Raw genomic sequence first — 12703 nt, forward strand, 5'->3', positions numbered from 1 at the left:
AATTTAAGAAAAATGATGACTTTCTCATTATCACAAGTTATACATTCTCTTCACATTTGAGTGGTTACTGTGTGAGCTGATATTAGGAGTTTGTGTGTATTACCCCACCCCCACCGCCAGGTTTGTAATTCACTGACCCTTTGTCCTTGAGGAACTGGACAACACTGAATGACATACTGTGTAACCTTGTAAATTTAGTTTTCAGGGTGCTGATAGATATCAAAAAAAAAAAAAAGAAGGTATCAAAGCACTTTATAAAACACTATTAGATATCCTCCTGGATTCTGAGTTTGGTTTTAAAAGATTCATTGATGTTTGGTATTTAAGTTTTGGATATTAACTGAACCTCAAAATTTTTTTCTTCCTTTATATGTATTCCCACATGATTGTAGGAGTCTATCCTGAACTTAGATCGTGTACATTTTGGGAACTTATTTTAGAAAAGATCTAAGTTTTAAAAATTCTCAATGGACAGACAGAGAAAAGAGGGTCTTTGCCAACTCCTTTGGGTAAGAAAACTTTAGAATTTTGCAGATACTCTAAAAATGAAGGCCAACAAAACTAGGCAGATTCAATTATAAAGTTTTCAAGTAAAATGATTTGTCATGATTTTTTTCTTTAGACTGCTGCAGTAAGAATGTCTTTCCCCCCTCATTTGAATCGCCCTCCCATGGGAATCCCAGCACTCCCACCGGGTATCCCACCCCCACAGTTTCCTGGCTTTCCTCCACCTGTACCTCCAGGTAAGTTTGTTGATACTTTGTTTTTTAAACCTATGCTTTTGTCATTGTGATAATAACCGTAGGAAAATGATATATATGTCATTATGTTAACAGTGAAGATATCTGTTAGCATTATTCTGAAAATGGATTTTTCATTTTCCTGTGGCACTAGATTTGATGTGTGACTGTCAAACTCATCTTGGAAATTCCTTTAAAAATTTGTGTATTTAAAATACATAGAACTGGGCACAGTGGCACACACTTGTAATCCCTGTGAGGCTGAGGCAGGAGGATCACAAGTTCAAAGCCAGCCTCAGCAACTTAGTGAGGCCCTAAGCAACTCTGTGAAACCCTGTTTCAAAATAAAAAAATAAAAAAGGCCAGGAGATGGGGCTCAGTGATTAAACATCTCTGGGTTCAATACCTTGTACCAATGTATATGTGTGTGTGCACACATAAAACATTTGCATGGCTCAGAAATATATATATATACACACACATATGTGTAATACTTATACGTATATACATATATATATTCACATTGTTCAGAAATCAAAAAATAGAGTTACACAGTGAAATATTTCCTTTACATACTCACATAAGTACTGTTACTAGGGAAACAAAGCAGGGTTATTAATCTTTATTTTTGCAGGTACTTAAACATGTAGATTATAAGCAAATATAAGCACATATTTTATCTCTCTGTCTGAGTTTGGTTTGTTTTTAAGCACAAATGCACAGTAGCATGCTGTATCCACTAGTTTGCTCTTTGCTTTTTTTCACTTGACAATGTATATATAAACAGCTTCCTTTCTTCAAAGATCTGTGGAGTTAAAACAATGTTTAAGCCCTACTACAAATCCCTGAATCAGATCCTCAGAAATCGGGGCTCTGGAATCCTTAACAAGTTGGCAGCTAATTCTAGGTATCCCTTTAAGTAGACAGAACCCACATTTGAGAACCATTATCCTGAATTAGATAACATTATTTGACTTAAGGAAAAGAGAGTTCCTTTGGTTTATGGGCAGCAGTACTTTAGGTAATTCTTCATGTCTGCCTTAGATCTTCAATATTATTGCCAGCTTGGTTGGTGTTAAACTAACGTGGGCATTTATTCAGAGTGGTAATTCTGTTACTTTCTGATTCCATTTATAGTAGTCTACATTATCATTTTTGTTAAACAAAGCATAATTTACTTGACTGATAAATCAGAATTTAGTTGTAGCTCAGGTACTACCTGCATTCTATGTGCAGCATAAATAAGCAGTACTTAAAAGGTAAGTCATGGAAAAAAAAAAAAGGTAGATAATGGACTGGGGACGTGACTCAGTGGTAGAGCTTCCCTGGCATGCTTAAGGCCCTGGGTTTGTTCCCTAGCACTGGACGGTGTGGGAGAAGGTAAGTAATGAAACAGTGTAAAAACTACTATAATAATTCAGAAACACAATACCCTAAATGCATAATTTTCTTGTTTGGCTTATGAGTATAGTTAATAACTCTTAGTGTAGATAGTTGAACTTTGAAATAATAATATATGGTGATCATGGGTTTAAAAAAATTTTTTTTTGTAGATGTACTGAATACTTTATTTTATTTATTTATTTTTATGTGGTTCTGTTGAGGATCAAACCCAGTGCCTCATACATGCTAGGCAAGTGCTGTGCCACTGAGCTACAGCCCCAGCCCCAGTGGTCATGAATTTTAAAATGAGAAAATAAGTTTGGAAAGCAACTGTTATTTTTCTTTTAAAAAGTTACATATGCCTACAGGAAAAAGTTTTTCCCCACTTTTTCAATTCCTTCTCCCAAATCAGTCTTGTCAGTATTCTAGTTATCTCTCCAGAGATATGCTATGCATTTCCTACTCTTTGCTTGTGTTTACTCCTTCCCCATTTCCCTTTTTTTTTTTTTTTGCGGTACTGAGGATTGAACCCAGGGCCTTGTGCTTGCAAGGCAAGCACTCTACCAACTGAGCTATATCCCCAGCCCTGCCCCATTTCCTTTTTAAAAAATTCAAGTGGTAATATGCTATTCACATTTTGTGTACTTTATTTTTGCTTTAGCATGCATGATCTTCAAAAAGAGCAGCAGTGCCTTTTTCAAGGTGAATTCTGAAATGTACTTTGCTTATTTTTGCTTTAGCATGCATGATTGTTATAAAGAGCAGGAATACCTTACTCATTGTGAATTCTAATTTTTTTTTTTTTTTTTTTTGTGGTTCTGGGGATTTGAACCCAGGGCCTTGTGCTTGCAAGGCAAGCACTCTACCAACTGAGCTATATCCCCAACCCCTAATTGCAGAAATTCTAATCACAGTGTTAGAGCATGCACAGGCCCCGAGTTGTAACCCCAACACCAAAAAGAAGAAGAAAAAAGATAAATTTCAGGGATTAGTAAGTTGGAGTGGTAAACATTATTAACTTTGAGTAATTATAAAAAGGAACATTTCAAGATCTTTTTGAATGTTTTGTTTAATAGAAAGTTTACCTATGGGAGAGGGGTCATATAGTTGGTAAATATAGGAGCATTTTTTTTCTTTTTGGAAAGTTAAAGTGTAAAATTTAGATACCAACTGGTTAATTACAGGTTGTTTTTGTGTTTTTTGGTACTGGGGATTGAACCCAGGGGCATTTTACCACTGAGCCATATCCCTATCCCTTTTTTATATTTTATTTAGAGATAGGGTCTTGTTGAGTTGCTTTGGGCCTTACTAAATTGCTGAGGCTGGCTTTGAACACGTGATCCTCCTCTCTCATCCTCATGAGTCATGTGTGCCTCTGCTTCTGGCCCTTTTTTAATCTTTTGTTTTGATACAGGGTCTGACCAAGTTGCCCAGGCTGGCTTCAAATTTGCACTCCTCTTAACCTCAGCTTACTGAGTCATGGGGGTTACAGGCATGCACTGTGCTTGGCTATTTAGAAGCATTTTAAAATTTATATTACAACAGTAGTCAAATCTTTGATTAATTTTGATCTCATTGCAAGCTTTTTCTTAGTTCTCAAATGATCTGATTTCTTCGTTCTGTGAATAAGGAGGAACACAAGGACTCTCCATATAGCAACTACTGCTTAGCAAACAATGTAGTTGAAAACAGATATGCATAAATTGTTAATAGTAGACAGCACATTGACAGCTCTTAAACCTTTACAGTGAGTTATTTAGAACAGAACATGCCTATCTTAGAGGTTAGTTTTCTTTTTGATAGTAGCTGAAATTATTGATCTCATTTTTTAGACGATATTCATTTTCTAGAAAAGATCTAGAAATAACAAGTTTCTTGGGTTTCCATATTAATTTCTTTTTTTCTTTAAAAAATAATTTTTTTTTAGTCATTGATGGACTTTTATGTATTTATTTATTTTTATTTTTTTTGTTGTCAACGAACCTTTATTTTTTTCATTTATATGTGGTGCTGAGGATTGAACCCAGTGCCTCACACATGTGAGGCAAGCACTCTACCATTGAGCCACAACCTCAGCCCCCAGGTTAATTTCTTATTTGGTATATTCTTTGTTTTTGTAACTCTCAAAGGATTTGTTTTTTTTTTTTTTTTTGCCGTGCTGGGGATCGAACCCAGGGCCTTGTGCTTGCAAGGCAAACACGCTACCGACTGAGCTATCTCCCCATCCCAGGATTTGTTTTTATTTATTAAATGAAATTGTATATAATTGTTGTGCATGTTTTGAAATTGTAGGCACTGTATGTAGAATGACTGAATTGAGCTAATTATAACATGCAGTGTTCGTATACTTTTTTTGTTGTTGACGACAATGTATTAGCAATTTTCAAGACTATACTATATTAATGGTAATCATCATGTTATAGAATTTTATTATTTTATTTTATTTATTTTTTTGGTACTAGGGATTGAACCTAGGAGGCTTTACCACTGAACTACATCACCAGTTCTTTTTATTTTTTATTTTGAAACAGAATCTTGCTAAGTTGCTGAGGCTGGCCTTGAATTTCTGAACCTCTTTTCTCAGCCTCCTGAACCACTGGGATTACAGGCATGGACAGCTGCACTTGTCCTACAGTTTTGTGTCTTAAAAAATTTGGACTGGGGTTTAGTGATGGAACACTTGCCTAGCATGTGCAAGGCACTGGGTTCAGAATCACACATAGAAAAATTATTTCTCTTCTGTGTTTTTACTTCTTAAGTGTAACATTGATTTAATTTTTTTTTTAAATTCTTGGGAATCATTGGTACCATTTCTTTTCCAATTGAATCAAAGACTTAGAGTTTTTTAAATCGAAGACTTAAATCTGTAAAAACATAATTTTGTCTCACTGTGTCTTATCAGATTGGGCTTCTGATATACCCTGAAAGGTTGTTGATTTAAACTCAGTGGCCCTTTTTTCAGTTTCATGATTTAATATAGTTTTTATATATCATTGGTACCATTGTTCACCCATAAGTGTGAATCTATTTGTGAAGGCTGCTTCTTTTGAAAACCACTGAAACAGATGAAAATGAAATAAGTGTCCAGAATTTATACTCCTTAAAAGCAAAAGAGATGGATATGGCCATTTTGGTTTCAGAATAGTTTTTTATTGTTTTTTTTTTTTTTAATAGTACTAGGAATTGAACTATAAGCCAAGTTCCCTAACCCTTGATTTTTTTGGTACTAGGAATTAACCCAGCGTACCTAACCATTGAGCCATATTACCCCTGTCCCCCCCTTTTTTTAAATTGTGAAACAGGGTCTAGCTAAGTTTCTGAAGCTGTCCTGAAACTTGTGGATTCCCTTGCCTCAGCCTCCTGAGTAGCTGGGAATACAGGTTTGTGCTACTGTGCCCGGCTTTGAATAGTTTTTTTGTTATAAGTTCATACAGGTCAAACTGATACCACATTACTCATGAAAATAAGGCATTATTCATTAATGTTTCATTTTCTTTATCCTATATTTCTATTTATATTAACTATGAATAAGGATAATTTACTTGTATGGCATGTAGTTGACATAGAACATAGTCATATAAAATAGTATTCTTGGATGGGGATATAGCTCAGTGGGTAGAGTGCTTGCCTTGTAAGCACAAAGCCCTGGGTTCAATCCCCAGCACCACACACACACAAAAAAAAAAAAAAAAAAAAAAAAAAAAAAAAATTCTTGAGACCTATTGTGATTTTTTTTTTTTCTTTTTTAGGAACCCCAATGATTCCTGTACCAATGAGCATTATGGCTCCTGCTCCAACTGTAAGTGTAATAATTTAAAGGAGGAATTAGTAGTTATGATAGTCCTTCTAGGTGCTTTTAAAGCTAAGAAACTTGATATAGTTAGAAGAAGTAAATAATGAGAGTGCCCATGAATATTCTTCCACTTATTTGAATAAGGATTATTTTTACTTATCTTTGCATATGTATATAGTTGTTCTAAAACACTCCCTAAATCAATTTTATGACAACCTCTCTTTCTTTTTAGACTTTTCACATACTTGCTCTTATAGATTTGGTATAGTGGCTCTTGGATTACTCCCTCATCTCATCTTGGTTCTGGGAGATGGGAGAATGATGTGACTTTAAAAGGAATGTAAATGGCCCCATAAAAGTTTATACATTAAAATGTAATTTGTGTAAAGTAACTTTTTACTCTTTTCCTCCCACCTCTAGTATTTGGCTCTTTTCACTCTATTTTTTATCTTTTTCTCTAACATACCTTCAAGTTTTATAAGCCTTTCTTCTGCTGAAATGTTCATTCTTATGTCTTAAACCTTAATTCTCTATATTGATCAAACCTTTGAAACATTTTAATTAAAGAATGCTGATGTACTGTAGCACATGCATAAATAACACTTAACTTTTATTTAGGTAGAATTTTTCTTTGAGTTAATTGGTATAACAGACTTCATTTGGAATTCTGTGAGGGAGAGTAGATTTCATTACTTTCAACTGTGTCTTGTTTTTTATCTTTGGGTTTGAAAAGGGAGGAGAATATTACTCATATCAAAGGGCGAGGAAGGAAATACATCAGCAATTGAAAATCTGTTCTGAGGCAGACGACAGAATATTTGATTCTCAGCCCTTGGGGAGTCCAACTTTTCTTTTAATGGACACCTGTAGTTGGACTGTTTTAGAAAGTCTCCAAGTGATGTGTACTCTTCCCCATGTATTTCAGGATAGGAGAAGATGGAATTGGGGTTTGGAGGAACTCCCTCAGCTTGCTATAGTTTGTTCAGTACTTACTGAGGGTCTGTGACTGATTTAAGTACAAAGAACAGTTCCTTCCTCCAGGAAGTTGAAAGTTAGAAAGGGAAAGCAATCTTGGAATATAAACTTATAACAAAGGGTAAAATATAAGTCTGGCAGAGTACTATGAATTTTTGAATATTCTGTTAGAGGATTAGCAGGGATAATTGGAATTTGCTTTATATGGGTATTAAGAATATTAGATGTGAAAATATTTCTGGATATATTTTATAATCTTAAATGATTTATGATGTCATTGATGTTTAAAAAATGTCTTAAAATGACTGCTTTTTCAAGTACTTTGAAAACAATCTAATCGTGAAAGCTTGTTTTGAATAAATTTGCATTAATGAAGCATGCCATTTGCTTTAAGAGCTTCAGATTAAAGAGAAGCTTTAATGATATGCTGTATACATTTACTAATTTTGTTTTTAGCATAATGTTACATTAAATGTGATAAGAAATTTAATTTATTGCCAGATCAAATTTTATTGTCCTCTTTATTGTAGGTCTTAGTACCCACTGTGTCCATGGTTGGAAAGCATTTGGGAGCAAGAAAGGATCATCCAGGTTTAAAGGCAAAAGAAAACGATGAAAACTGTGGTCCCACTACTACGGTTTTTGTTGGCAACATTTCTGAGAAGGCCTCAGATATGCTTATACGACAGCTCTTAGCTGTAAGTTAAACTGTTTACTTTTCATTAAAAAGGTTTTTTGTGGCAGGGTTCTAGGGATTTGAACCCAGTGGTGCTTAACCCCTAAGCATCATCCCCAGCCCTTTTTTAATATTTTATTTAGAGACAGGGTCTTGCCGAGTTGACAAGTGCCTCACTCAGTTGCTGAGGCTGCCTTTGAACTCTCGATCCTCCTGCCTCAGCCTCCTGAGACGGGATTACAGGTGTGTACCACCTCACCTGGCATTAAAAAGTTTTTTTATCACAAATTTCAAAATTAAGAAAAAGAGAATTTTGAATGATATTTTTTTCCCTAGTTTTTATCTTGAAGAAATTTAAATCTGCAGAAAAGGTGAAAGAATGTTTCAGTGAACACTAACACATTTTGATAGATTTATTTTGTCTCTACCAAACACATTTCCCATCCTGAATAATTTGAGGGTGAGTGTCATGTGGCATTTAACCTGAGTCTTAAATGTATCTCCTAAGAGCAAGGACAAGCTCCTGCATAATGACAGTGCCATTATTATTACAATTAAGAACTGTAACTTAGGAGCTGGCCTTGTAACTCTGTGGTAGAGCACTTGCCTAGCATATGTGAGGCACCGGGTTGGATTCTCAGCACCACATATAAATAGATAAAGGTCCATCAGCAACTAAAAAAAAATTTTTTTAAAGAAAGAACTGTAACTTAGGTGCAATGTCTTTTTTCTCTCAGTTACTTGGGAGGCTGAGGTGGGAGGATCACTTGAACCCAGGAGTTTGAGACCAGCTTGAGCAACATAGTGAAACTATATAAAAAAGAAACTTAATAAAGTTGATAAGATACTGTTAACTAATATATATGTAATTCATATTTAATCTTTCAGTCATGGCCATAGTAAGTTTTTGGTTTACAGTCTGTGATCCAGTGAAAGATACTGTATTTCATTTAATTGTCATGCCTTAGAAAACTTTTTTGCTTTTTTTTTTTTTTTTTTCTTTCAGTACTGGGATCAAAACCAGGTCCTGGTGCATGCTAGGCAAGCTCTCTACTACTTACTAGATCTCTGGGCTTTTTTTTTTTTTTTTTTTTTTTCTTCCATTTTTTTCTTTCTTTCTTTCTTTTCTTTTTTTTTTTTTTTCTTCTTTTTTTGTGGTGCTGGGAATTGATCCCATGGCCCAGCCCCCTTTTTTTTTCCATTTTATTTTGAGATAGGGTCTTGCTGAGTTTTCCCAGGCTGGCGTGGAACTTGTGATTCTCCTGCCTTAGACTTCCAGTTTGCTGGGATTATAGGCATGGGCCATCACACATGGGCTACACAGCTTAATATAGAAAAATTCCCTGCCTTTTTTGCTTGCTTGTTTTTTTCTCCTTGGCATTGATATGTTGAAGAGTCCAGTTCCTTTGCAGACTATTTCTCCCAATTTGAATTTGTCTGATTGCTCATAGATTCAAAATAAGTATTTTTCTAAAAAAAATTTTATATGTATTTTTTAGTTGTTGATGGACCTTTATTTTATTCATTTATTTATATGCGGTGCTGAGAATCGAACCTGGTGCCTCACATGGGCTAGTGCTCTACCACTGAGCCACAACCCCAGCCCAAAGTAAGCATTTTTGATGACTGATGGGTTCTTTCTAGTATAGAATAGTAAGAGACAAGACGTAATGCTTTATTGATCCTGTTTTTGGTGGTGTTGAGTTACTTGGTTAAGGTAGTCACATCTTTCCCCTATTAAGGGTACCTTTTCCTGTTGTATCCTAAATAGGTAATCTCCAAGATTATGTTTTGGAACTGTATGAGTCCTTTACCCTGCCGACTATTAACAGTGATCTTGCATCCAGGGATGATTGAATCCTTTTGAAGTTTTTTTTTTTTTTTTTTTTTTTTTTTTGCGGTACTGGGGATTGAACTCAGGGCCTTGCACTTGCAAGGCAAGCACTCAACCAGCTGAGCAATCTCCCCAACCCCTTTTGAAGTTTTTTTAAAAAATATTTTTTAGTTGTCAATGAATCCTTTGTTTATTTATTTATTTATTTATTTATATGCGGTGCTGAGGATCAGACACGTGCCAGGCAAGTGATCTACCACTGAGCCACAACTCCAGCCCCCTTGAAGTTTTTATTCCAAATAAGTATAAGTTCTTTAGATTTTGCAGTCATTTTTTAAATTTATTTTTGTCTAGTTTAAAACACTTCACTTTGGTGATACATGCAGATTGTTTTATGAATAATTTGCATGATTTTATAATGAAAAAGAAAGTGCTTACAACTCACTCCCTCTTTACCATTTGTTGGAGAAGGTCCTTTTAAATCTTTTTCTTGTCTTATAAGTAATGTTTATAGCCATTTCCATTTTATAAATTGTGTTCCTTTCATTGAATGTTTAGACAATAACCATCTATAAAACCCAGTTTTGTCAAACTTGATAATATGATTCTAGCTTCAGATTTTTCCCAGAGAAAGAGAACATTACAGTGAAAACCTCAATTCCCATTTCTTTTTCTCTTTTTTCTCTTTTTTTTTTTTTTTTGCTGTGCTGGGGATCCAACCCAGGGCCTTGTGCATGCAAGGCAAGCACTCTACCTACTGAGTTATCTCCCCAGCCCCCATTTCTTTTTCTCACCAGAGGTAATCAGTTATTCTAAATTTGGGATTTTATTCCTGGGCATATTTTCTACTTGGTTGCATGTTATAGATTTATAAATACACATTATTTGTATGTTTTAATTCTGTATTCCACAGTTTGCTTTTTTCACCCAACTGTATTTTGCTTTTCACTGCTGTATACTATTTCATCGTAGAAATAAGTCATAAATTATTACATTTCTATTGATAGCCATAAGGATTGTTTTCATATTTTGTTATATTATTACTGGCACAATGTCTTCCTTGGTTCAAGTGAAAAATTTTCTGTCACATATTCTCTCAGAAATGAAATTTCTGAGTCTTAAAGCATACTTAAGAGAGTTTCCTCATAGTTGGTCGTACCAATTTATACAAGCAAACAGTGTCTAAGTTTCCATTCTTGTACATCTGATTTAAATATATTGCATTTAAACTTTTAACTTTTTAGTAAATCTGATAGATATGAAATGATAATCTCATTCCTGTTTTGATTTGTATTTTATTACTATCCTTTATTACTTTTGAAATTATTTGTTGACTTTTTTTTTTGGTAGAGAAAGCTTAGCTTGCATAAGGCCTCAGTCTCATTCCCCGCTTTCCTAATATAAGTGTATAAGTTTAGTGAAGTCATTAATCAGTGTTATGATGGTTGGTAAATAGTCTTGTACCATGATTGCATTTTCATTGCTTTCTTGGAGTTGTTAATTGTTATTCTTTTGTTTATGATATCTGTTCATTATTAGAAATTTAGAATTCCCCATCATTTCTAGCTTACACCTGCCTTTTTTCTTCAATTGTTAAAATATATCAAGTAATATTAATTTCCCTTCTTTTCTAAAGACCTTTCTGCCAGATCCCTCTACTTTTTTGTTTTTGTTTTTTGGGGGATTTTTTGGTACTGGCTATTGAACCCAGGGGTGCTCTAATACTGAGCTACATCCCCAGCCCTTTTTTATTTTTTATTTTGAGATAGGGTCTCGCTACGTTGCCAAGGCTGTCCTCATTCATGATCCTCCTGCCTCAGCCTTCTGAATAGCTGTGAGTACAGGTGCATGCCACCATGTCTGGGATATCTGTTCATATTTAAAAGTTAATGAATTAAAAGAATGTTGTGTGCTTAAGTTTGGTTTAAAAAATGAGGCTTTTCCCAAACATGGGGTAATTTAGCAAGCAGCCAGAGGATTTGAATGCTATTATGTGGAGGTCTTTTCTTTGGGGCTGGTTGGGTTCTCTAGAAAATTTTTCTATGCCTACTAATTGGCTGCTTATATAAGGTTGGGGGTGAAGTGCTGGGTTCAGCCATTTCTTATAAATGCCTTTACTTCCTTCCCTTTTACCCACTATATCTCATCCAGGTCTTCTGTTTTATCTGATACTCCATACCCCAAGCCTATTCTGTTTATTCTTCAGACATTAACACTACAGACTGAACTATTAGGCTCTGATTATTTCATTCATATTCATAAAGTTAGGCAAGCCCCTTTTTAAATTGAGCCTTATTCTTCATTCTGTACTATACTTCTTACTCCCATCTGGATTCACTTGTCTTTCTAGATTGAATTAGTCTTATCTTTGCCCTTAGAATCTGCCTCTGTAGACATATGAAGGTATAGACTTCCTTATTGTACTAAATGAGTTACCACCCAACCATTTGCATTCTTTTTTTTTTTTTTTTTTTTTTTTTTGTAGTCTGGATGGCTACTCTTTTCCCCATCCATTAAAACTTGTGGATTTATTCTGTCTTTTATATTCCTTGTCTATCATTTTAATATTTCCTCTGAAGGGAGGTATGAAATTGTATATATCCTTTCAACTTTGACTGGCAGTCTTTATTTTCTACAACTAGCCTTTTTTTTTTTTTAAAAACCTTCTGGGTTTTACTTTAATATTTAGAAAATTTTGTTTATTTTCAAAATAAAATTATGTCCCATCCTTCACATAACCTTTCACTTTAGCATTTTGGTTTTTTTTTTTTTTTTTTTTTTTTTTTTTGAGGGGGTATTGACAGTTGAACCCAGATCCTTCCGTGTTATAGCATGCATATCTACCACTGAGCTATACCTCCAGTCCATGGGATATTTCCAATCATTTTATAAAAAGAAACAATTTTTTCATAGTTAAATCTCATTGTATTTAATAATTTATGTCCCACGTTATTTTGTAAACCATATCAAGCATTTTCTTCCCTCATTGTTAGTATAAAATACAGGGTTGGTTGGTTGTTTTTGTGATGGTAGGGTTCAGACCCAGTGCCTCACACGTGGTATACAGATGCTCTACCACTGAGCTACATGCCCAGCCCTATAATATATAGTTTTAAAATACAATGGCCTCAGGTTTACTTGAATTTAAGTACACTTAACCACATTAGGCACTTGAGTTTTTATATATATTTTTTGGATAGGGAAGGGAATTTGGTTAAGAATAATTTATATTCTTAAAATGATTTGTTTTGCATTTCATAAAAATTTGTGGGAATTGAGAGAATTTCAACAGGCTTAATTGC

At 34.4% G+C, this 12703-nt stretch overlaps 1 protein-coding gene across 1 annotated transcript in view; it reads left to right on the forward strand.

The window, feature by feature from the left end:
* The first annotated feature begins 269 nt into the window (after nt 1-269).
* Nucleotides 270-12703, forward strand: part of Rbm25 (RNA binding motif protein 25) — a 47030-nt gene continuing 34596 nt past the window's right edge. Inside the window, 4 exon segments of the mRNA XM_053743343.1 lie at nt 270-509; nt 623-743; nt 5873-5922; nt 7422-7589. Of these exon segments, the coding sequence (XP_053599318.1) occupies nt 468-509; nt 623-743; nt 5873-5922; nt 7422-7589 (381 nt within the window). The 5' untranslated portion in view covers nt 270-467.

The sequence above is a fragment of the Sciurus carolinensis genome, chromosome 2, assembly GCF_902686445.1.
Source record: "Sciurus carolinensis chromosome 2, mSciCar1.2, whole genome shotgun sequence".
NCBI classification, from domain to species: domain Eukaryota; kingdom Metazoa; phylum Chordata; class Mammalia; order Rodentia; family Sciuridae; genus Sciurus; species Sciurus carolinensis.